Source organism: Bos taurus, chromosome 12 (genome assembly GCF_002263795.3).
Source record: "Bos taurus isolate L1 Dominette 01449 registration number 42190680 breed Hereford chromosome 12, ARS-UCD2.0, whole genome shotgun sequence".
Classification (NCBI taxonomy): Eukaryota; Metazoa; Chordata; class Mammalia; order Artiodactyla; family Bovidae; genus Bos; species Bos taurus.
In genome coordinates, this window is record NC_037339.1 from 1682239 (window position 1) to 1705085 (window position 22847).

The following is a 22847-nucleotide window of genomic DNA, read 5'->3' on the forward strand; positions in this document are numbered from 1 at the left end:
GGCTGAAATTTGTAATTTACTTATTTACTATGTTTATATTATTTACTGTCCTTACTAGAATATAAACTATATAAAATTTGAAAGAATTCTCAATTTCTGACCATCCTATTTTATTTTTATTATTTCCACAGTCCAGTAATTTATTTTAAATTTGAGTAATTTCAAATTCCACAAACAAAACTACTGAAGAACAGCAATATTTTGCTTGAATTCTTTCTTCTGTACATTCAGTGATCTAAAACACCACAATATCCAACATACACAAACTTCAGGGAAGAGTTAATAAATACACACAGATTGGAATCATGGTGCTCTTTGCTCTGAATGGAATGGTCCCACAGAAAAAGCAGAGGATACAACACAACGTAAGGCCACCTCTTACACATGAAGTGAGCAAAAACACACTTCTATATGTGTAATGAGGAAACCTGCATAGGTTAGAGGGCCTTTTATGCCCACTTGAAAGTCAGACAATTTGTCTGTAATGCATTTTTCAAACAATTTGGAGAGCACTGTGATCCCATGTAGGATATGCTCATTCAGTTCAGTCCAGTCGCTCAGTCATTGTTTCCACTGTTTCCCTGTCTATTTCCCATGAAGTGATGGGACCAGATGCCATGATCTTAGTTTTCTGAATGTTGAGTTTTAAGCCAACTTTTTCACTCTCCTCTTTCACTTTCCTCAAGAGGCTTTTTAGTTCCTCTTCACTTTCTGCCATAAGGGTGGTGTCATCTGCATATCTGAGGTTATTGATGTTTCTCCATTACTACCCTGTAAATAAATTCTTCAGTACCATTTTTCTAGATTCCGTTTATATGTGTTGGAATACAATATTTATCTTTATCTTTCTGACTTACTTCACTCTGTATTATAGGTTCTAGGTTCATTCACCTCATCAGAACTGACTCAAATGTGTTCCTTTTTATGGCTGAGTGATATTCCATTGTGGATATATACCAAAACTTCTTTATCCATTCATCTGTCGATGGACATCTAGGTTATTTCCATTTTCCAGCTATTGTAAATAGTGCTGCAATGAGCAATGGGATACATTTGTCCTTTTCAATTTTGGTTTCCTCAGGGTATATCCTTAGGAGTAGGATTGCTGGGTCATCTGGTGGTTTTATTCCTAGTTTTTTAAGGAATATCCATACCATCTTCCATAGTGGCTGTATCAATTTACACCAGCAGTGCAAGAGGGCTTCCTTTTCTCCACACCCTCTCTAGCACTTATTGTTTGTAGACTTTTTGATGATGGTGATTCTGGCTGCTGAGAGGTAGTTTGATTTGCATTTCTCTAATAATGAGTGATGCTGAGCATCTTCTCATGTGTTTGTTAGCCATCTGTATGTCTTCCTTGGAGAAATGTCTGTTTAGGTCTTTTCCCCACTTTTTGATTAGCTTGTTTTCCTTGTATTAACTTGTATGAGCTGATTATATATCCTTGAAATTAATCCCTTGTCAGTTGTTTCATTTGCTATTATTTTCTCCCATTCTGAGGGTTGTCTTTTCACCTGGCTTATAGTTTCCTTTGCCGTGCAAAAGCTTTTAAGTTTAATCAGGTCCCACTTGTATACTTTTGTTTTTATTTCCATTACTCTAGGAGGTGGGTCATAGAGGATCTTGTTTTGATTTATGTCACTGAGTGTTCTGCCTTTGTTTTCCTCAGAGAGCTTTATAGTTTCTGGTCTTACATTTAGGTCTTTAATCTGTTTTGAGTTAATCTTTGTGTATGGTGTTCGGAAGTGTTCTAATTTCATTCTTTTACATGGAGCTGTACAGTTTTCCCAGCACCATTTATTGAAGAGGCTATCTTTGCCCCATTGTATATTCTTGCCTCCTTTGTCAAAATTAAGATACCCATAATTGCATGGGTTTATTTCTAGGCTTTCTATCTTGTTCCATTGGTCTATATTTCTGTTTTTGTGCCAGTACCATACTGTCTTGATGACTGTAGTTTTGTAGTATAATCTGAAGTCATGAAGGTTGATTCCTCCAGCTCCATTCTTCTTTCTCAAGACTGCTTTGGCAATTCAGGATCTTTCGTGTTTCCATATGAATTGTGAAATTTTTTGTTCTAGTTCTGTGAAAAATGCCATTGGTAATATGATAGGGATCACACTGAATCTGTAGATTGTGTTTGGTTAGTATAGTCATTTTCAAAATACTGATTCTTCCTACCCAGGAACATGGACTATCTCTCCATGTGTTTATTTTGTCTTTGATTTCTTTCAACAGTGGCTTATAATTTTCTGTGTACAGCTCTTTTGTCTCCTTAGGTAAGTTTATTCCTATTTAATTCTTTTTATTGCAATGGTGAATGGGATTGATTCCTTAATTTCTCTTTCTGACTTTTCATTGTTAGTATATAGAAATGCAAATGATTTTTGTGTATTGATTTTGTATCCTGCAACATTGCTCAATCCACTGATTAGCTCTAGTAATTTTCTGATACTATCTTTAGGGTTTTCTGTGTATAGTATCACGTCATCTGCAAACAGTGAGAGCTTTACTTCTTTTCCAATCTGGATTCCTTTTCTTTCTTTTTCTTCTCTGATTGCTATAGCTAGGACTTCCAGAACTATGTTGAATAATAGTGGGGAAAGTGGGCACCCTTGTCTTGTTCCTGATCTTAGGGGGAATACTTTCAGTTTTTCACAATTGAGAACAATGTTTGCTGTAGGCTTATCATATATGGCCTTTACTATGTTGAGGTAGGTTCCTTCTATGCCCATTTTTTGAAGAGTTTTAATCATAAATAGATGCTGAATTTTGTCAAAGGCTTTTTCTGCATCCACTGAGATTATTGTATGGTTTTTATTTTTCAGTTTGTTAATATGGTGCATCACATTGATTGATTTGCATATATTGAAGAATCTTTGCATCCCTGGAATAAACCAAACTTGATCATGGTATATGAGCTTTTTAATGTGTTGCTGAATTCTGTTTGCTAAAATTTTGCTGAGAAATTTTGCATGTATGTTCATCAGTGATATTGGCCTGTAGTTTTCTTTTTTGTGTGTTGTCCTTGTTGGTATCAGGGTGATGGTGGCCTTGCAGAATGAGTTTGGAAGTGTTCCTTCCTCTGAAATTTTTTGAAAGAGTTTTAGAAGGATAGGCATTAGCTTTTCTTGAAATGTTTGACAGAATTCTCCTGCAAAGTCATCTGGTCCTGGGCTTTTGCTTCTTGGGAGATTTTTGATCACAGCTTTAATTTCAGTGCTTGTAATTGGGTTGTTTATAATTTTTATTTCTTCCTGGTTCAGTCTTGGAAGATTGAACTTTTCTAAGAATCTGTCCATTTCTTCCAGATTATCCATTTTATTGCCATATAGTTGTTCAAAATAGTCTCTTATAATCCTTTGTATTTCTACATTGTCTATCATTTCTGGATTGTTGTAACCTCTCCTTTTTCATTTCTAATTTTGTTGATTTGATTCTTCTCTCTTTTTTTTCTTGATAAGTCTGGCTAAAGGTTTGTCAATTTTATCTTCTCAAAGAACCAGCTTTTAGTTTTATTAATCTTTACTATTGTTTCTTTCATTTCTTTTTCATTTATTTCTGCTCAGATCTTTATGATTTCTTTCCTTCTAACAATTATGGGAGGGTTTTGTTCTCCTTTTTCCAGTTGTTTTTGGTGTAAAGTTAGGTTGTCTATTCGATGTTTTTCTTGCTTCTTGAGGTAGCACTGCATTGCTATAAATGTCCCTCTTAGAACTGCTCTTGCTGTATCCCATAGGTTTTGAGTTGTTGTGTTTTCATTGTCATTTGTTTCTAGAAATTTTTTGATTTCTCTTTTGATTTCTTCAGTAACCTGTTGGTTAATTAGAAACATGTTGTTTAATCTCCATGTGTTTGTGTTTCTTACAGTTTTTTTTTTTTTTCTTGTAATTGATATCTAGTCTCATAGCATTGCGGTCAGAGAAGATGCTTGATACAATTACAATTTTCTTAAATTTACTGAGGTTTGATTTGTTACCCAAGAAATAGTATATCCTGGAGAATGTTTCATGTGCACTTGAGAAGAAGATGTATTCTGCATTGGAATGGAATGTCCTGAAGATATCAATGAGATCCATCTCATCTAATATATCATTTAAGACTTATTTTGTTTTGATGATCCTTGTTTCCTTATTTTGTTTTGATGATCTGTCCATTGGTGTGAGTGGGGTGTTAACGTCTCCTGTTATTATTGTGTTACTGTCAATTTCTCCTTTTACATCTGTTAGTGTTTGTCTTACGTATTGACGTGCTCCTATGCTGGGTGCACAGATATTTGTAATTGTTATGTCTTCCTCTTGGATTGATCCCTTGATCATTATGTGATGTCCTTCCTTATGTCTTATAATATCCTTTATTTTAAGGTCTATTTTGTCTGATATGAGGATTGCTACTCCAGCTTTCTTTTGCTTCCCATTTGCACTGAATATATTTTTCAATCCTCTTATTTTCAGTCTTTATGTGTCTTTAGGTCTAAAGTGGGTTTCTTGTAAACAGCATATATATGGGTCTTATTTTTGTATCCATTCAGCCAGTCTGTGTCTTTTGGTTGGCACATTTAATCCATTTACATTCAAAGTAATTACTGATATATATGTTCCTATTGCCATTTTCTCAATTGTTTGGGGTGGATTTTGTAGATCTTTTTTCTTCTCTTGTATTTATTGACTATATAAGCTGGTTTAACATTTGTTGTAAAGCTGGTTTGGTGGTACTGAATTCTCTTAACTTTTGCTTGTCTGAAAAGCTTTTTATTTCTCCATCAATTTTGAATGTGACCCTTTCCGGGTACAGTAATCAGGTTGTACATTTTTCCCTTTCAGTACTTTAAATATATCCTGCCATTCCCTTCTGGCCTATAGAGTTTCTACTGAAAGATCAGCGTAGGGGTTTCCCTTGTATGTTACTTGTTGCTTTTCCCATGATGCTTTTAATATTCTTACTTTGTGATTATCTTTGTTAGTTTGATTAGTATGTGTCCTGGAGTGTTTCTCCTTGGGTTTGTCCTCTATTGGACTCCTTTTGCCTCTTGGACTTGATTAACGATCTCCTTTTCCATATTGGGGAAATTTTTAACTACGATCTCTTCAAAAATTTTCTCATACACTTTCTTTTTCTCTTCTTATTCTGGGACCCCTGTAATTCAAATATTGGTGCATTTGATATTGTCTCAGAGGTCTCTAGACTATCCTCAGTTCTTTTCATTCTTTTTACTTTATTCTGCTCTTCAGAAGTTATTTCCAACATTTTATCATCTAGCTCACTAATTTGTTATTCTGCTTCAGATATTCTGGTATTGATTCCTTCTAGAGTATTTTTAATTTCAGTAATTGTGTTGTTTGTCTCTGTATGCTAATTCTTTAATACTTCTAGGTCTTTGTTAATTAATTCGTGCATTTTTTCCATTTTGTTTTCAAGGTTTTTGATCATTTTTACTATCATTATTCTGAATTCTTTTTCAGGTAGTTTGCTTATTTCCTCTTCATTTATTTGGACTTCTGTGTTTCTAGTTTGCTTCTTCATTTGTGTAGTAGTTCTCTTTTTATTTTATTTTTTTTAACTTGTTGTGATTGAGGTCTCCTTTTCCCAGGCTTCAAGGTTGAATTCTTTCTTCCTTTTGGTTTCCGCCCTCCTAAGGTTGTTCCAATGGTTTGTGAAAGTTTCCTATAGGGTGATATTTGTGCAGAGTTTTTGTTTCTTTTTCCTCTCATGGGCAAAGCTGAGTGAGGTGGTAATTCTGTCCGCTAATGATTGGGTTTGTATTTTTGTTTGTTGTTTAGATGAGGCATCCTGCACAGGGTGCTACTGGTGTTTGGGTGATGCCAGGTTTTGTATTCAAGTGGTTTCCTTTGTGTGAATACTCACTTTTTGATACTCCCTAAGATTAGTTCTCTGGTAGTCTCCGGTTTTGCAGTCAGTGCTCCCACTCCAAAGTCTCAAGGCTTGATCTCTGGCCAGGAACGAACATTTCACAAGTGGTTTGTTACGGCATTGAGATTAAAACAAATATCCAAAAATGAGAAACCAAAGATGAATCCCAGACAAATGGCAGCTATAAAATCAGACAAATAATAATTTAAAAAATGGAATATATTCATATACACCCATGAGCAAAGTCAATACAGTCCAACAAAAATAAAGTACAGTAGACTGACCTGGTGAACAAAGGAAATAAAAATTATATTTACCAGTTAAGAACAAAACTAACTAAAGCACAAACTGGAAAACAAAACTAAAGCAAGGTGCCAAGTGGGGAATAAAGCAATGAAAACAAAACTAACAAATATGTTGAGAGGAAAGGAAAGAAAGAAAAGAAAGAAAGAATAGATATGAAAAGTTAAATAAAGGTAAATGAAGAAGATTTATATACATTAAAGACTAACTGCAAGGTGAAAAGAAAAGCAGGAAAGGCAAACAAAGGAATAAATGTAGAAAGAATATAATAGGTTTAAAAAATTTTAAATTAAAAAAGAGATAAGGGAAAAAAAAAAAAACAGACGATGAAAGAAAAAGGGGGAAAAAAAAAAAAGGAAAACTCCTCAGAACTGCAAAAGCCCAATGGAGAGGCAGAGATTTAGCACAACAATAAAAAATGTGACTGAGAAAAACAAAAAAAAAGCTCAAAAGTTTAATTAGATTTCACAGTGCCAATAAAATTGACAACTGCAACAGAGGGGTAAAAAGAAGGGAAAAAAAGAAAAAAAATCCAAAAGAATCTACAAAACAAGTCAAAACATAAGAAAAATAAATGTTTTCTTGAGTCACTGCTCAAGAGTTCTTTCCCTTGCAGGGAATTACAGTCCACCTCACCTCCCTAGCATGTCCTCCAACACTCTGCTGATCTCTGGACCTACTGTGGGGCAGCTCAGATTCTAATCTGGTCCTACTTCTGTGTGTTCTTGCTTGCAATGTCCACAAGTATCAGAACTAGTGGGATTTCTTTTGTGGGAGCTCTCAATGACCTTTCATAAAGACACAGAATCTGCCTAGCTGATCATGTAGATTTAATCTGCAGCTTGTAGAGCTGGTGGGAAGGTTTTAGGTCTTCTTCCTTAACCACACTGCCCCTGGGTTTCAATTGTGGTTTTATTTTCACCTGTGCATATGGGTCATCCACTGGGGTTTGCTCCAGAGGACTTGGGTTTGCCCCTGTGAAAGCCAAGTGTGGAGGTGGTGCAGCTGCTTGGGTCGCAGGGGTTCTGGCAGCACCAGGTACTCAAGGGGGTTGGCGGCTAGGGCAGCAGGAAATACAGAACTCTAGAAGGGTATTGCAACCAGTACTGGCCAATACGCTCCAGTATTCTTCGCTGGAGAACTCCCTGCTCCCTGACAGAGAAGCCTGGCAGGCCAGTCTATAGGGTCACAAACAGCCCAGACATGACAGAAGCGACCCTGCATGCATAGACGCAAGACATTTTTTGCCTGTAGCAGCTCTGCTCCGTGACAGTTGAGCGTGAAGGTGGCTCAGCCGCTTGGCTTGTGGGGACCCTGGCAGCGCTAAGTGTGCAGGGACACAGACTGCCTCCACTGCAGGAGTTATGGCCCTGTCAGAGTCTTTTTTCAAGCCTCTTGTAGCTGGTGATCAGTAGGCCTCTTCGGCCAGTCTTTCTCTATAGCTCCAGCTGTTCAGGCACTTACAGGGCTCCCTTGCCTGGGGTCCTTCTCTGTTATTCGGCACGTCAGACACATAGAGAGGCCTCCCTGGCTGGTGTCTTACTCTGTAAATCAGTGTGCCAGGCACTTAAAGTGACACCCTGGGTCAGGTGCTACTCTATAGTTTGGCACATCAATCACTTAAAGGGCACCCCCGGTGGGGTCCTACTCTGTAGATCAATCCATCAGTCAGTTAAAGGAGCACCCTGAGTGGGGTCCTACTCTGTAGATCAATCCATCAGTCAGTTAAAGGAGCACTCTGGGTAGGGTCCTACACTGTAGATCAGCACATCAGTCAGTTAAAGTGGCACCTCGGGTAGGGTCCTACTCTGTAGATCAATCCATCAGTCAGTTAAAGGAGCACCCTGAGTGGGGTCCTACTTTGTAGATCAGCACATCAGTCACTTAAAGGGCACCCCGGGTGGGGTCCTACTCTGTAGATCAATCCATCAGTCAGTTAAAGGAGCACCCTGGGTGGGGTCCTACAATGTAGTTCAGTGTGTCAGGCATTTGGTGGGCCAGCCTCTCTATTGTTCAGCTGCCAATGCTGGCATGTGGAGAAAGAGAGGCTATGGTGATGACTCCAGCCCCTACACATAACTCAGCAGTATCCCTTGCTTCCATGGCTGCCTGGCTTTCCTCCACAGGCATTTCCCACCACAATCTCCTCCCTCACATCCCCTCAATCTGTCTCTCTGCAGTCAACAGCAACCCTCACCCTGGCTGCTCCACAATCCCTAAACTCCAGCTGCCAGCAGCTGTGCCTTCCAGGGGACCTGCATCCCTGTCCATGTTAATGTATGGCCGAGGCAAGGACTGTTTGATCTCATTCCATTTAGGCTGTCACAGATCACCTGCCTCACTCTCAGCCTTAAATGTTTCTCCTCTGACTCAGACAAGTGCCCTGATGTGGAGATCGGACCCCTGCTTCAGTCCCCCCTCCCACTGAGGGCAGGTCCAGTCCTACTAACACTCCTGTTTTTCCCCCTAGTTCCTTCATCCTACTGAGTTTTGTGTGGTTCTATATATTCTTTTCTGTTGGTCAGGTACTCATGTCTGCTCTCAGCTGGTGTTCTGCATGCACTTCTGTGTCTGAAGGTGTATTCCTGATGTATCCGTGGAGAGAGATGTGCTCCACGTCCAACCACTCCTCTGCCATCTTGTTCTCCTCCTCTGACCATCCTATTTTAAACTGCACTCCCCCACCCCCCAACACCTCTGACCAACCAACATCTTCCTAACTGCCCATCCTACTTTACTTTTGCCCATGGCACTTATCAACTTCTAACCTACCATATAATTTACATACTTATTACTATGCCAATCTGTTTAGCTTACTAAAAGGTAAGCTTGATAAAGGCAGAAATCTTTTGTATATTTAATCATTGTTTAAACCAAGGCATTTAAGATAACTCCCTGGCATATTACATGTTCTCAAAAAAAAATTTATTGAATGAAGGACTAAAGGAAGAAAGGAACGAGAAACATCACTTGGTCATCTGCAGTAGATTCCACCAAACCCACATTAAGTGGTTAAATAGATGAACATAAAATATCTTTCCAAGAAAATTACACTGTTATATAATTTTGCTTTTCAGACACTCATTAAGTATGAATATGTGTATACTCATCTATATAGAAAGATACATAGACATAAATATAATCTTCTACTGTAATATATGTAGGTTAGTCCCAGAATTGTCACTGGGTAACCTTGGGCATGTTCTTACAGTTTTGAGCCTCCAATCAACTCTTACATATCAACTGAAAAGTTGAAACTCTTGCTTTAGAAAACTATGATTCTTTATTTACAAATACTTATGGGAAAATAAAATGTGATCAATTATTACTTTAAAAAATTAAGCCTATTACCATATATTAACTACAGTCCAGTAAATAGACATAAAACAAAATTTTGGGAAGAAAGTTTGAGAAAAATGTAAATCAAAATAACACCTTTGTTACAATCATTAAGAAACTGACATAGTCTCAATATCCTCTTCTGAAACTCCATAATTTTAACAGTTTTGGGGAAAGGAATAAATACATTTTATGCTAACTGGATAAAATGAATTAATTTCAGAGATATTAAAGTAAATTTTAAACGTGCCTTAGAATAGATAAAACACTGAGGAATAGCAATAGTCACATTGAAGGCTTTTAGCAAAAGAAGGAGGAAAGCAAGGCAACCACTCCAGTATTCTTGCCTGGAGAATCCCCATGGACAGAGGAGCCTCGGGGGCTATAGTCCATGGAATCACAAAGAGTTAGACATGACTGAGAGACTAAGCATAGCACAGCAAAGGAATATTGAGCCTGGCAGGCTGCAGTCTATAGGGTCGCACAGAGTTGGACCTGACTGAAGTGACCTGACAACCTAACACTGTAACTGAGGCTGTGAAACTATAACTAGGGATCTCGGATCCTCTGCATTATTCCAGCACTGTTCCTTAGTTAGGATATGGCTGTGATCTTATGCTTACGATGTCTGACTTCTACCCTAGTTCAACATTAACTTAGCTTAGCTTGCTGAATGAAGAAAACTGTTGGTGCTTACTGAGACTGAAGATTAGTTAGTTGTTCTGTAAACCTTACCCTTGTTCCTTATTCTCCAGAAATAGTTAACCAAAGATTTATGACTTAGATAATGTTCCAATCACAAGACTTGACAGCTACTTGGAATTGTGCGATCAAGACAATCATCTCTGAAAATAGAAGACAGCCCCCTCCCTATGAGCACCGTAGCCCTTTCCTCTTTCCCCTATGTAATCTCCAAGCAAAATCTGGCAAGTTGGGAGCTGGCTTTTTGGAACATACTCCCACCTTTCTCCTCAGAATTGCCAGCCTCCTCAGTAAAGCCATATTTCCTTTTAACCAACACTCTCAGTATTGGATTATTGAATGATAAGCAGCTGAACAGGAATTCAGTAACAGTATCATTATCTGTGCCATGTAGTATCCTAACAGTTTTAAATATTAGCAATTTTAATTCTTACAGTAAACATATGAAGTGGGTACTACTGCTATCATCTTTTCATAGATAAATAAAATATGGTACAAAATTTAAGTAATCTATCCAAGTTCTCAACAGTATATGCTTCTAGGCTGTCTGATTCCAGAATCCTTGCTCTTGTCCCACTGGTATCATCTTTTCATAGATAGAAGAACATGGTATAAAATTTAAGTAATCTATCCAATGATGCTGAAGCTGAAACTCCAGTACTTTGGCCACCTCAAAGAGTTGACTCATTGGAAAAGACTCTGATGTTGGGAGGGATTGGGGGCAGGAGGAGAAGGGGACGACAGAGGATGAGATGGCTGGATGGCATCACCGAATCGATGGACATGAGTTTGAGTGAACTCCAGGAGTTGGTGATGGACAGGGAGGCCTGGCTTGCTGCAATTCATGGGGTCGCAAAAAGTCGGACACGACTGAGCGACTAACTGAACTGAACTGATTCAAGTTCTCAGCAGTATATGCTTCTAGGTTGCCGGATTCTAGAATTTGTGCTCTTGTCCGCCTATCATAAACAGATAGTAGAATGACACTATGGAAAGAACTACCAAAATTCAAGAAATCCCCGCTTAAATTTTGAATTTAAATAGGAAAAAAATTGTTAGCTAAGGTTTGAGAGAGTCAGTTCCTAGGCAGGTTGATAGGGAGTCCAGGGGTCCCCAAAGAGAGAGGGATCTGGAATTCTCAAGGAGGAAAAAAGGACAAACTTTTTTTCTTTCTCCACATTCCTTAGGATTATATACCAATAATGTATCTTGCCTGAGGACAGTGTTATCTTAAAATGTAAATTATGGGAGTAGGTCGGAGGAGGTCTTTACAACCTCCAGACATTCTTTGGATTATATAATCTCATTATTAACATTAGCAAGCGGGTACTCTTTCTGCCCCCTTCTGATGCCTATGTCAGAAGCTTTCTCTATCTCCTTTATACTTTAATAAAACTTTACTACACAAAAGCTCTGAGCGATCAAGCCTGGTCTCTGGCCCCGGATTGAATTCTTCTCCTCCGGGGGCCAAGAATCCCCATGTATTCGCGTGATTCAACAACAACCTTTCAGGTTTATTGCTGGTTTTGAATAAAGAAATTTATTTCAATATCACTGGTTAAGAAAATTCTGTTTAAGCAACCAACTAATTCATGAACTAAAATTTCTTTTCAAAAGCTACAAATCAATAAATAGAGAACCAACCTATTTCAAATAAGTAAGAAATTAAAAATAATGAAAAGAAAACCTTTTGTCTAACAATAGTAAATAAGAGAGGGTATGTACAAATGCAAAGATAAAAATTGTTTTTTATTATACATTATTTTTAAGAATGAAAACTGACAAAATTGTTAATCCTGAGCCATTGATTTACCTTCTAATTTTTACCTGAACCCCTCCAAGGTTTCTATTGTAGGAGAAAACTTTCTTCAGAAAGTATCATCTATCCCAACTAATAATAGGAACCCCTCTGCCATTAAAAAAAAAAATTTGTTGTGTTCAGTAGTAAACTGTTAAGAAAAAAAGAAAGAGGGAGAAAAGAAGGGTGGTTTGTCAGCAAAAGCAACTTAATGGAATTGTTAAAGAGACTTGGAAAGAAATGTTTACAAGTAAAATGGTGTAAGCTTAAGACTCCAAAAGATACCAGGACATTCTCTACTGATAGAATATGGAAAAAGAATGTCAAAAGTTTGTTCAATTAGTTACTTTATGTGAAAAGACAATAATGATTGTGAGTAATCTAAATAGAACATAAAGGGAAGGAATAAGAGAAATTTGCAATGATTTATTTTCTTACTTCTTTGCTCTTTGCAACTTCTGCAATAGCAGCAGTCCTTTGCTTTTCAAATTCATCATTGTCATTTGGAGGTTTGACAGGCATTGTCACTTGTAATGTCTTTCTTCGATCAAGTTCTCTGCTATCCACTTGGATATGAGACACACACTTCTGGTAATAATAAATAAAAACAAAATGCTTCAGTAATATCAGAAGAAATTCAACTTTTTGTAAGAACGTATATATCTTCAAAAGAAATATCTGAATCACAACAAGTAAGAGCCCATAAAAATATAATTCTAACTAAGTGAAGTAACTTTAACTGTAACTAGTAAATGAAAGCTACACTAAATATAGCCATCTAAAAGGGGGGAGCATATTTAAAACATTCATTAAACCAAAAGTTCTAAGTTTCATTTTAGGATGATGATTTAAAATAATTTAAAATTTCAAACAGTCTAGACTATTGCACAAGAAGAAAATTTGGTTTTTTATTAAGAGCTGATTTCCATATTATGCCACAACATCCATGAGGGTTAAGTAGTATAGTTACTTTTACATATAGAAAGATGTCTTTCAACTTATAAACCAAATCAAGAGCTAAAAACATACCCTCTCCCCCAATCAGGCTGCAAAGTTGTGGGATTTTAGTCTCTTGAGACAAATGAAGAAAGCCCTCAAAGTCTAAAAATAAGCCCTGAATTCAATTCTCCCTTTTAATCCTAGCAGCAAAACTCCTATAAAATGAACATTTTTCACCTCAGCAATTTTAATTAGGAATGAAAATATGTTTTCAAATAAATGTGTTATGGAAATACAGATGTTCAATAATATACATATAAAATAGCTGATTCCAACACACAGCCAGCATACTCTGTCTTTAACCAATGTACAAGGCTAAGATGCTGAAGAAGAGATTTTCACAATGGACTTCATAAATAAATAACATTACTGAAGCTGTAACTTTTAACATATTTCCTAATTTCAAAATGGATAGTTACTTTTATATATAGAAAGATGTCTTTCAACTTATAAACTACATCAAAAGCTAAAAATATACTCTCTCCCTCAGTCAGGCTGCAAAGTTGTGGGATTTTAGTCTCTTGAGACAAATTTCAGTAAATCCTAAAGGAAATCAGTCCTAAATATTCATTGGAAGGACTGATGCTGAAGCTGAAACCCCAATACTCTGGCCACCTAATGCAAAGAACTGACTCATTGGAAAAGACCCTGATGCTGGGAAAGATTGAAGGCGGGAGGAGAAGGGGACAACGGAGATGAGATGGTTGGATGGCATCACTGACTTGAGGGACACGAGTCTGAGCAAGCTCCAGGAGTTGGTAATGGACAGGGAAGCCTGCCATGCTGCAGATCATGGGGTCGCAAAGCGTCGGTCACAACTGAGTGACTGAACTGAACTCCAAAAATAAAAAAGCTCTATATACTTCAAATTCTTGAAAATAATTAAATTATAAGGCTCTGTTAGTAATTTATGAAAGAAATATTATCCCTAAAATGTTTATGAGGAAAGAAAATTTTTAAAAATAGTAGTTATTATTTTCAAATATAAGTTAATAGAATGTTTTCATTTTGGGATTTTTCACTATAGAAATGAGAATATCATCAGCATGGATCATGCCTCCTTTTATATTGAATTTCACATGTTCTAAAGCACAATAAAAAATGGCATATGTTTTTAAATACTTTCAAAATAGCCATGATGCAAGCATGAATTACTTAATTTTGAGTTGATCATCTAAAAAAGGGTTTTGAAGAGGATGCCATTCAACTGATTCTGCTCGTTTATTTCCTGATCAACTAGATATGTTTCTCATACCAAATTTTTTAAAATTGTTACTGAGATGTAGGTCTCTGTTTCCTAGCTGCTGTGTTCACAACTTATCTTCACTTTTGAGTCAGCACTCTTGAAGGAAAATAAAGCTCAAATGCAAGGCAGGTCACCAAGAGCTAAATTTTAGTAGCATCATATGATGCAAGCAGTCAGAGTGGTTGATTACTCTTGGATTCTTCAGATATAAAGCAGGGACAAGCTAAGAGAGATTGTTTTGAATGCAATGTGATGTTTAGCACAACCAGAAAGACAAGATACTGGCCAGCTGAGGAGCTACCTTGAGGTAACATTCTGCAGCAAGGTGGTTGAAAATTAGGAAATAATTAGGAAATAAAAATGTTTCACTTATGTGAGAAAAAGATCAGGGATGCCTTAGTTGAAAAGGAAAATACCAACTGGAAATAAAATTAAGTCTTTGACTAAGATGGGTCTTTGGATGAAGGCAGAAGAACAGAGTCTTGGAAGGGACAGCTGGGAGAGTAGGTTCTCCTAAAGTGCAATGATGCCCTTCCTTGTTCCAATTTTTTTGTCTCTTATCAATTCTCTTGTTGATGCTTTTATTTTTCCTCCCTCTTTTTTTTTAATGAACAAAGTGAGAAATTATAGCATATTTTTGTCTTCTTACATTTGCATTTTCGCTCTCTCAAAAAACAAAAGCCCCCACCATCTTATCTTAGTCTTAAATTGACATCTGGTGTGTCTCTTAGTTCTTTGAATCTTTGGGTTAACAGCATTTCAGAAAAGAGTTAATTAAAATAAAGGGGAAAAAACATAATTAACAATTTCTTATAATTAATATATTTCCACATAACTCCTATGACCACTGAGTGAAGAGGTCAGTGCAAAACTGAACACAACATGAATATAAATGAAAAATACTTTTATATACTTTTTGATGATTAAAATTCATCTGCCAAAATGAAAGCCATTACCTGTCCAAAAGGCACAAAAGGAGGTGGTCCACCTTCGGTTCCAATATTGCTTCTATTGTGTTTTGACAAGCTCTGTGAGAAAAATGAGTTATAAAACAGATTTATACATTAAAAATATATTTAACTTATGCACAAGAAATCCAATTATTTTAGTAGATTCCTAAAACAGAAAAAAAAGCCTATTAATTATTTTAAACTATATAAAACATATGCAGAGTTCAAGATAATAGCAAAGAGAGATAAGAAGGCCTTCTTCAGTGAACAATGCAAAGAAATAGAGGAAAACAACAGAATGGCAAAGACTACAGATCTCTTCAAGAAAATTGGTGCTATCAAAGGAACATTTCATGCAGGGATAAGCACCATAAAGGACAGAAACTGTAAGGACCTAACAGAAGCAGAAGAGATTAAGACGAGGTGGCAAGAATGCACAGAAAAACTATATAAAAAAGGTATTAATGACCTGGATAAGGACAATGGTGTGATGACTCACCTAGAGCCAGACATCCTGTGTGTGAAGTCAAGTGGGCCTGAAGTAGCATTATTATGAACAAAACTAGAGGAGGTGATAGAATTATAGCTGAGATATTTATAATTCTAAAAGATGATGCTGTTAAAGTATCAATATGTCAGCAAATGTGGAAAACTCAGCAGTGGCCACAGGACTGGAAAAGGTCAGTTTTCATTCCAATCCCAAAGAAAGGGGATGCCAAAGAATATTCAAAGTGAAAGTGAAAGTTAAGTTGCTCAGTTGTGTCCGACTCTTTGCGACCCCATGGACTGTAGCCCACCAGGCTCCTCCATCCATGGGATTCTCCAGGCAAGAATACTGGCATGGGTCGCCACTTCCTTCTCCAGGGGATGTTCCCGATCCAGGGATTGAACCCAGGTCTCCCGCATTAGAGGTGGACGCTTTAACCTCTGAGCCACCAGGGAAGAATATTCAAACTAACAATTGCACTCATTTCACATGCTAGCAAAGTAATGCTCAAAATTCTCTAAGCTAGACTTCAATAATATGTAAACTGAGAACTTCCAGATGTTCAAGCTGGATTTAGAAAAGGCAGAGGAATCAGAGATCAAAGTGCCAACATCTGCTGTATCATAGAAAAAGCAATTCCAGAAAAATATCTGCTTCATTGACTATGCCTTTGACTGTGCAGATCAGAACAAACTGTGGAAAATTCTTAAGAGATGGGAATACCAGACCATTCTACCTGTCTCCTGAGAAATCTGTATACAGGTCAAGAAGCAACAGTTAGAACCAGACATGGAGCAACAGACTGGTTCAAAATTGGGAAAAGAGTACAATAAGGCTGTATACTGTCACCCTGCTTATTTAACTTATGCAAAGTACATCATCAAAAATGCTGGGCTGGATGAATCAAAAGCTGGAATCAAGATTGCCAGGAGAAATACAGCAACCTCAGGTATGCAGATGATGCCACCCTAATGGCAGAAACTGAAGAGGAACTAAAGAGCCTCTTGATGAGGGTGAAAGAGGAGAGTGAAAAAGCTGGCTTAAAATTCAACATTCAAAAAACTAAGATCATGATATCCAGTCCCACCACTTCATGGCAAACAGAAAGAGAGAAAGTAGAAGAAGTTACAGATTTTATTTGTTTTATTTCATTTCTTGGGCTCTAAAATCACTGCGGATGGTGACTGCAGCCATGAAATCAAAAGATGCTGTTCCTTAGAAAGAAAGCCATGACAAACCTAGACAGTGTATTAAAAAGCAGACGCATCATTTTGCCAACAAAAGTCCATATAGTCAAAGCTACGGTTTTTCCAGTAGTCATGTATGGATGTGAGTTGGACCATAAAAGAAAGTTGAGCATGAAAGAATTAATGCTTTTGAACTGCAGTGCTACAGAAGACTTTTGAGAGTCCCTTGGACTGCAATGACATCTAATTAGTCAATCCTAAAGAAAATTAACCCTGAATATTCATTGTAAGGACTGATACTTAAGCTGAAACTCCAATATGTTGGCCACCTGATGTAAAGAGCCAACTCACTGGAAAAGACTGATGCTGGAAAAGATTGAAGGCAAAATAGGAAAGGGGGTGGCCTAGAATGAGATGGTTGGATGGCATCACTGACTCCATGGACATGAGTTTCAACAAACTCCAAGAGACAGTGAAGGATAGGGGAGGCAGGTTTACTGCAGTCAATGGTGTCACAAATAATCAGACAGGACTAAAAGTCCCTGCATTATATAAAGTATATTTTGCATTTTATGTCAGTTATATTAAAAAGCACTAAGACTAAAGGCAACAATAATATTCAGTTTAATTAAAGAACAATTTAAACCGTATATGAATATCTTATTTCTTGATAAACTGTATTTAAGATGTTAACCTAGTAAAAAAAAAAAAAACACACACACAAATGCATGAAATAATCAAGAGGTCCTTTCCCTAGTTTTAATTTAGATATTAAAAAAAAAGACCAGCCAAAGCCAAAAAATCAAGTTCATTTTATGCTATGACTTTCTTATAGTTCACATAAGCTGCCAATAATACCATTTTCCAACACACATTATATAGTGAAAAGCATATTACAGGATTTCTACTTTCCATCCTGATGAATATATAAGAGTCAAGACTTAAATCTCCCTCTACAACTAGGAATATGGACAACACATAAGAAACAAATGCTTTATGACACATGGCAAGAAGTAATGTAGGACTGTAAGTCCAAAGAGAAGGAGAAAAAATAACAGGTGAGCTCTGCCTTTCTGTTCGAGACATGATGCAGACAGAGAGCACAGAAAGTTACATTGGGAAAATCAGTCTCATAGCTCAAGGTGGACTGAAATAATTCAAGCCCTGGGGCAGAGGCTTGAAAAAGAGAGTCCCGTAAGGAAAAAATGCTCCAGAAACCTGCACAGGATCTCCCATAAGTCACCGCTGAGAACTAGGCTGAGCAAAAAACAACTGTGAGTTACAGGTTTCCATTTATACTAGAATCAAACAGAATAAAACATTTAGGGATACACTTAAACAAAGAAGAAGAAGTTCTATGCAATTAAAATTACAAAAGATTGCTAAAAGAAATTAAAGAAGATACCAATAAATGAAAAAGATGAGAGGGTCATGACTTGGAAGATTTAATGTTAAGATATTAGTACTATTCAAATAGATCTAGAGGTTCACTGTAATTCCTATTAAAATCCTAAGAATATTTTTCAAAGAAATGGAAAAATCCACACTAAAATTCATACGGGATCTCAAGGGACCCTGAATAGTCAAAATAATCCTGAAAAAAGCTCATACTTTTCAACTACAAAACTTACTAAAAAGTTATAGGAATCAAAACAGTGGCAATAAGACAGACTAACCGAATAAAGAACCCAGAAATAGATTTTTGCGTGCATTTTGTTGTTGTTCAGATGCTCAGTTGTGTCCAACTATTTGCAACCCCATGGACTGCAGCACGCCATGCTTCCCTGTCCTTCACTATCTCCTGGAGTTTGCTCAAATTGATGATACCATCCAACCATCTCATCCTCTGTTGCCCCCTTTTCCTCCTGCCTTCAATCTTTCCCAGCATCAGGGTCTTTTCCAAGGAGTTGGCTCTTCACATAAGGTAGCCAAAGTATTGGAGCTTCAGCTTCAGGATCAGTCCTTCCAAGGAATATTCAGGGCTTATTTTCTTTAGGATTGACTGGTTTGATCTCCATGCTATTCAAGACAAGTGATTTTTCATCAAGTCAAGTGATGAAGGTGATAAGGTCATTTATTAGGCAAAGGAGAGTCTCTTCAACAAATGGTGCTGGGAAAATTGGATATCCACATGGAAAAGAATGAAGTTTTACCCTTTATTTACACCATGTTTAAGAATTAGTTAAAAATGGATCAAACACTTAAATTTAAGAGCCAAAGAGGTAAACCCATTAAACTTCCACAAGAAAACTCCACTGCTTCCAAAATTAACTCTATGGTTTATGATTTTTATGTGTACATTTGATTTCTATGGGTATCACCTGCCAGATGCTCAAGTAATTTGAACACTCCATGATTTCTCCATCACTATGGTTACCAAAATCAAAAAAAATACAAAACCAAAGAGAACTATTATCATATTAAGATGTTTTTCAAACATTTTCATGTAAATTTCTACTGCCCTCTAAAAAGAAATACTAGGGCTATATTTTTTTTTTTTTTTCCCAAAAGTCTTTAGAAAGAAATAATAGGGATTCCCTGGTAGCTCAGTTGGTAAAGAATCCGCCTGGAATGCAGGGAACCCTGGTTCAAGTCCTGGGTCAGGAAGATCCCCCGGAGGAAAGCATGGCAATCCACTCCAGTTCTTGCCTAGAGAATCCATGGACAGAGAAACCTGGCAGGCTACAGTCCACGTGGTCACAAAGAATCGGATATGACTAAGTGACTAAGCACAGCACAAAAAGAAATACTAGCATGGCTCTCAGAAAACAAAGTGCAAAAACATATAATAAAACATTACAAGGATAATTGTCAAACTACCACTGATCCATGCATATATGTGTATGTGTGTGTGTGAGAGAGTATATGTGTTTGTATGTGTGTGTTTGCATGTTGGAGATGAGCAATTTCTGAGGAATGCTTGATCTACTTTTCAATCAGTGAGGTAGGTTGGTGCAAAAGTAACTGAAGTTTTCCACTGATCAACTTTGCCATTTGATATTGGAATACATGCTTAATTATTAATAGTTTTGGCTGGGTTGGAAAAGTTATGTATAATATGTTTGTCTGACTTGAGAACATATTAACACACTTTAAAAAAAATCTCTTAAGGATACAATATATCAACTTATAAAAGGAAAAGATAACAAGAAATGGGTGAGATTTTTCTAGGAAACTCACAGTTCATAAACTTGGCTATTTATATGAAACTATCAAATCACTTATTTATTACATGTAAGACTCAGGGCCATCACTCTGGAGATACAGGAAGGCTCAGATCCATCAATCATAAAATAAGTTTAACAGTTCTTAAAGCCTATTTTCTGATCCATATGGGCATAACACTCTCTTATAAGACTGCTAGGTGGATTACATAATATACAGATACAAGAGTCCAGCACAAGGCATACACTCTGTTCAACAGATATTTGTAGAACTGAATAAAAATAACAAAAACAGGAATTCTGACCTCAAAAAGCTTACAGTCAAAGGAGATAAGAAGTAAATATAATTTTATTGCTAGGTAAAAAAATAATATGCTTCTTCATATCATGAATAAAGTATTCTAAGAATTCAATAAAGGAACAAATATTTCACTATGTGAAAAAACAAGCATTTTGAGTTTAAAAGTATGGTCGATTCATGTTGATGTATGGCAAAAATCACCACAATATTGTAAAGTAATTATCATCAAATAAAATAATTAATTTTAAAAAATAAATAAATAAAACCAAAATAAAAAAAGGCATGGGGACAATATGGGCATGTGTGAATTAGGAGAGAAACTGGAACTACCCTGGTGATCCAGTGGTTAAGACTGCCATTCCAATTCAGGGGCCAAGGGTTCAATTCCTGGTTGAGAAACTAAGATCTCACATGCCACACATTACAGCCAAAAAATAAAAATAAATAAAATAAGAATAATAAAATAATTTTAAAAAATAAAAGAGACACTAAAATTATCCTAAAATTGGGAAAATCTTTCTTCTTTTTCAAAAGAACAACCGAGAAAAGCCTAGAGAATGGAAGAGTAAGTAGTTTCATTTAGCTAAAACAAAACCTATGTGAAAAAAATTAAGAAAGCTGAAAAGATAAACTAGAACTAGGGCTAGACTATGAATGATCTTGAATCCCCGACTAAGGTATGTGAAATAAAAGTAGGATGTAGCATTGCTCTGAGTTATGTTAAAGACACTCTGGCAGAGTACAATAAATTAGAAGATAGAAAAAGGATATGTGGTAAAACCAGCTAAAAGGCTACTACAAATAGCCCAGGCCAGAGACTTAAACTACAGTAATATCAATGGAACCTGAGAGCAAGACACTGATGAGAGATCTGACTGCAGTTGAGCAACAGAACTGGTGGCTAGAAGCAAAGTAGAAGGACAATTATTAGATAACATAGATGACTAGGAGGATGAAGATTCTGTTAACATAAATGGTGAAAACATCAACTAATGTGACTAGAAAGTCAAATCCAACAAGAATCCTTTCATTATAGTGAAATTCTAATTTGCTTTCACTTGTATCTATGTGTGTTTATAGACAAGAGAAATACACGTTATTCATATATATGCACAAACACTTGTTTTCTGCAGAAAGAATTAAGCACAGGTATATTATATATAGGGCTTCCTTGGTGGTTCAGTGGTAAAGAATCTGCCCACCAATGTGGATTTGTTCCCTAGGTCGGGAAGATCCCCCAGAGAAGAAAATGGCGACCCACATCAGTATTCTTGCCTGGGAAATCTCATGGACAGAGGAGTCTGGCAAGTTATAGTCCATGGGGGTCACAAAAGAGTTGAACATGACTTGGTGACTAGACAAAAACAATATTACACATAGCTTATAACTGGTATCCTAGCAGTTTTAAAAACTTGTCAGTAAAGACTGACTTATAAAATATGTAATAAAATATAACAAATATTGAAAAAAGGCATCTGTTTTAGAAGAACAATATGCTTAAACAAAGGTAGATAATTTCTATACAGATCACTCTATTCCACTCTATTCAATTCTGGCATAAAGAAATAATTTTACTATTCATTATAGGGTGATCCTTTAAAAGAAAGACTATACAAAAAAAGTGTAATATTTTAAAAGTTCAAACCGTTCTTCTTAATCTACACTTACTCTCTGTAACTCCCATTTCTCGATAAGGTGTTCTACTTCACCGCCAAGAACTGTGGTGTTAGAGTCATTCAGGAGCAGGAATCCATTCTTTATGTCCACAGCACCTGAGAGTTTAACTTTAGTTCCAGGTGGTGTGTTTAGGCTAAAGCAAAGGAAAAAAAAAGAGTTAAAACACATTTAAGCTCCTTCCCCAAACTAGAATTCAGTCCCATAATACAACCTAGTAAAATTCTTCAAAATGTACTAATGTGAAAACTATTTTTCAGATGATGGGCTATATAGTGTGAAAAGGTCATCAGGGAGAAATCAGAAGACCAGGTACAAGACTGTCATTTTCTACCTTAATTTTCTACATGTAAAAATATATGGATAATAGAAATCATAGCTCATGAACTTAAAGATAAAGAAAACAAAAGATGTGAAAGTACTTCCTTGACTCTATTACATTGTATAAATGTTAAGATTTGATCTTTTTTCCCCTGAGCTTTACAACCTCATTTTTTTTAAGGTGTTTAAAAGAAGCCTTTTATTAACCACAAATAACTTTTAATACATTATCAATACAAATAGGAAAATGTCTTTTAATGAATATTATATACCAAAAATCTGAAGGTTTTTCTTCATAATGACACAATAAAAAGAATCAAATTTGAAGGAGAAGTACAAAGCAAAATTTTGCAAACACCACTGTCATTTACTAATAACAGTTGAATTATAGTCTAAATTTACTACATCACCTGGGGAGGAAGGGCAACCATTTTTAATAGAGAGAATTTCTAAACTCTTATTAGCACCATTCAAAGCTTATTATCAGTTGTTTATCTACAAACTA

General features: G+C 36.4%; 1 protein-coding gene across 2 annotated transcripts in view; it reads right to left on the minus strand.

Moving 5' to 3' along the window:
* TDRD3 (tudor domain containing 3) overlaps nt 1-22847 on the minus strand; it is a 226815-nt gene that overhangs the window by 95282 nt on the left and 108686 nt on the right. For both annotated transcript variants that reach the window (XM_005213542.5, NM_001046426.2), the window contains 3 exon segments: nt 22016-22157; nt 15215-15286; nt 12452-12601 (listed from right to left, as the gene is read on the minus strand). In XM_005213542.5, the coding sequence (XP_005213599.2) occupies nt 12452-12601; nt 15215-15286; nt 22016-22157 (364 nt within the window).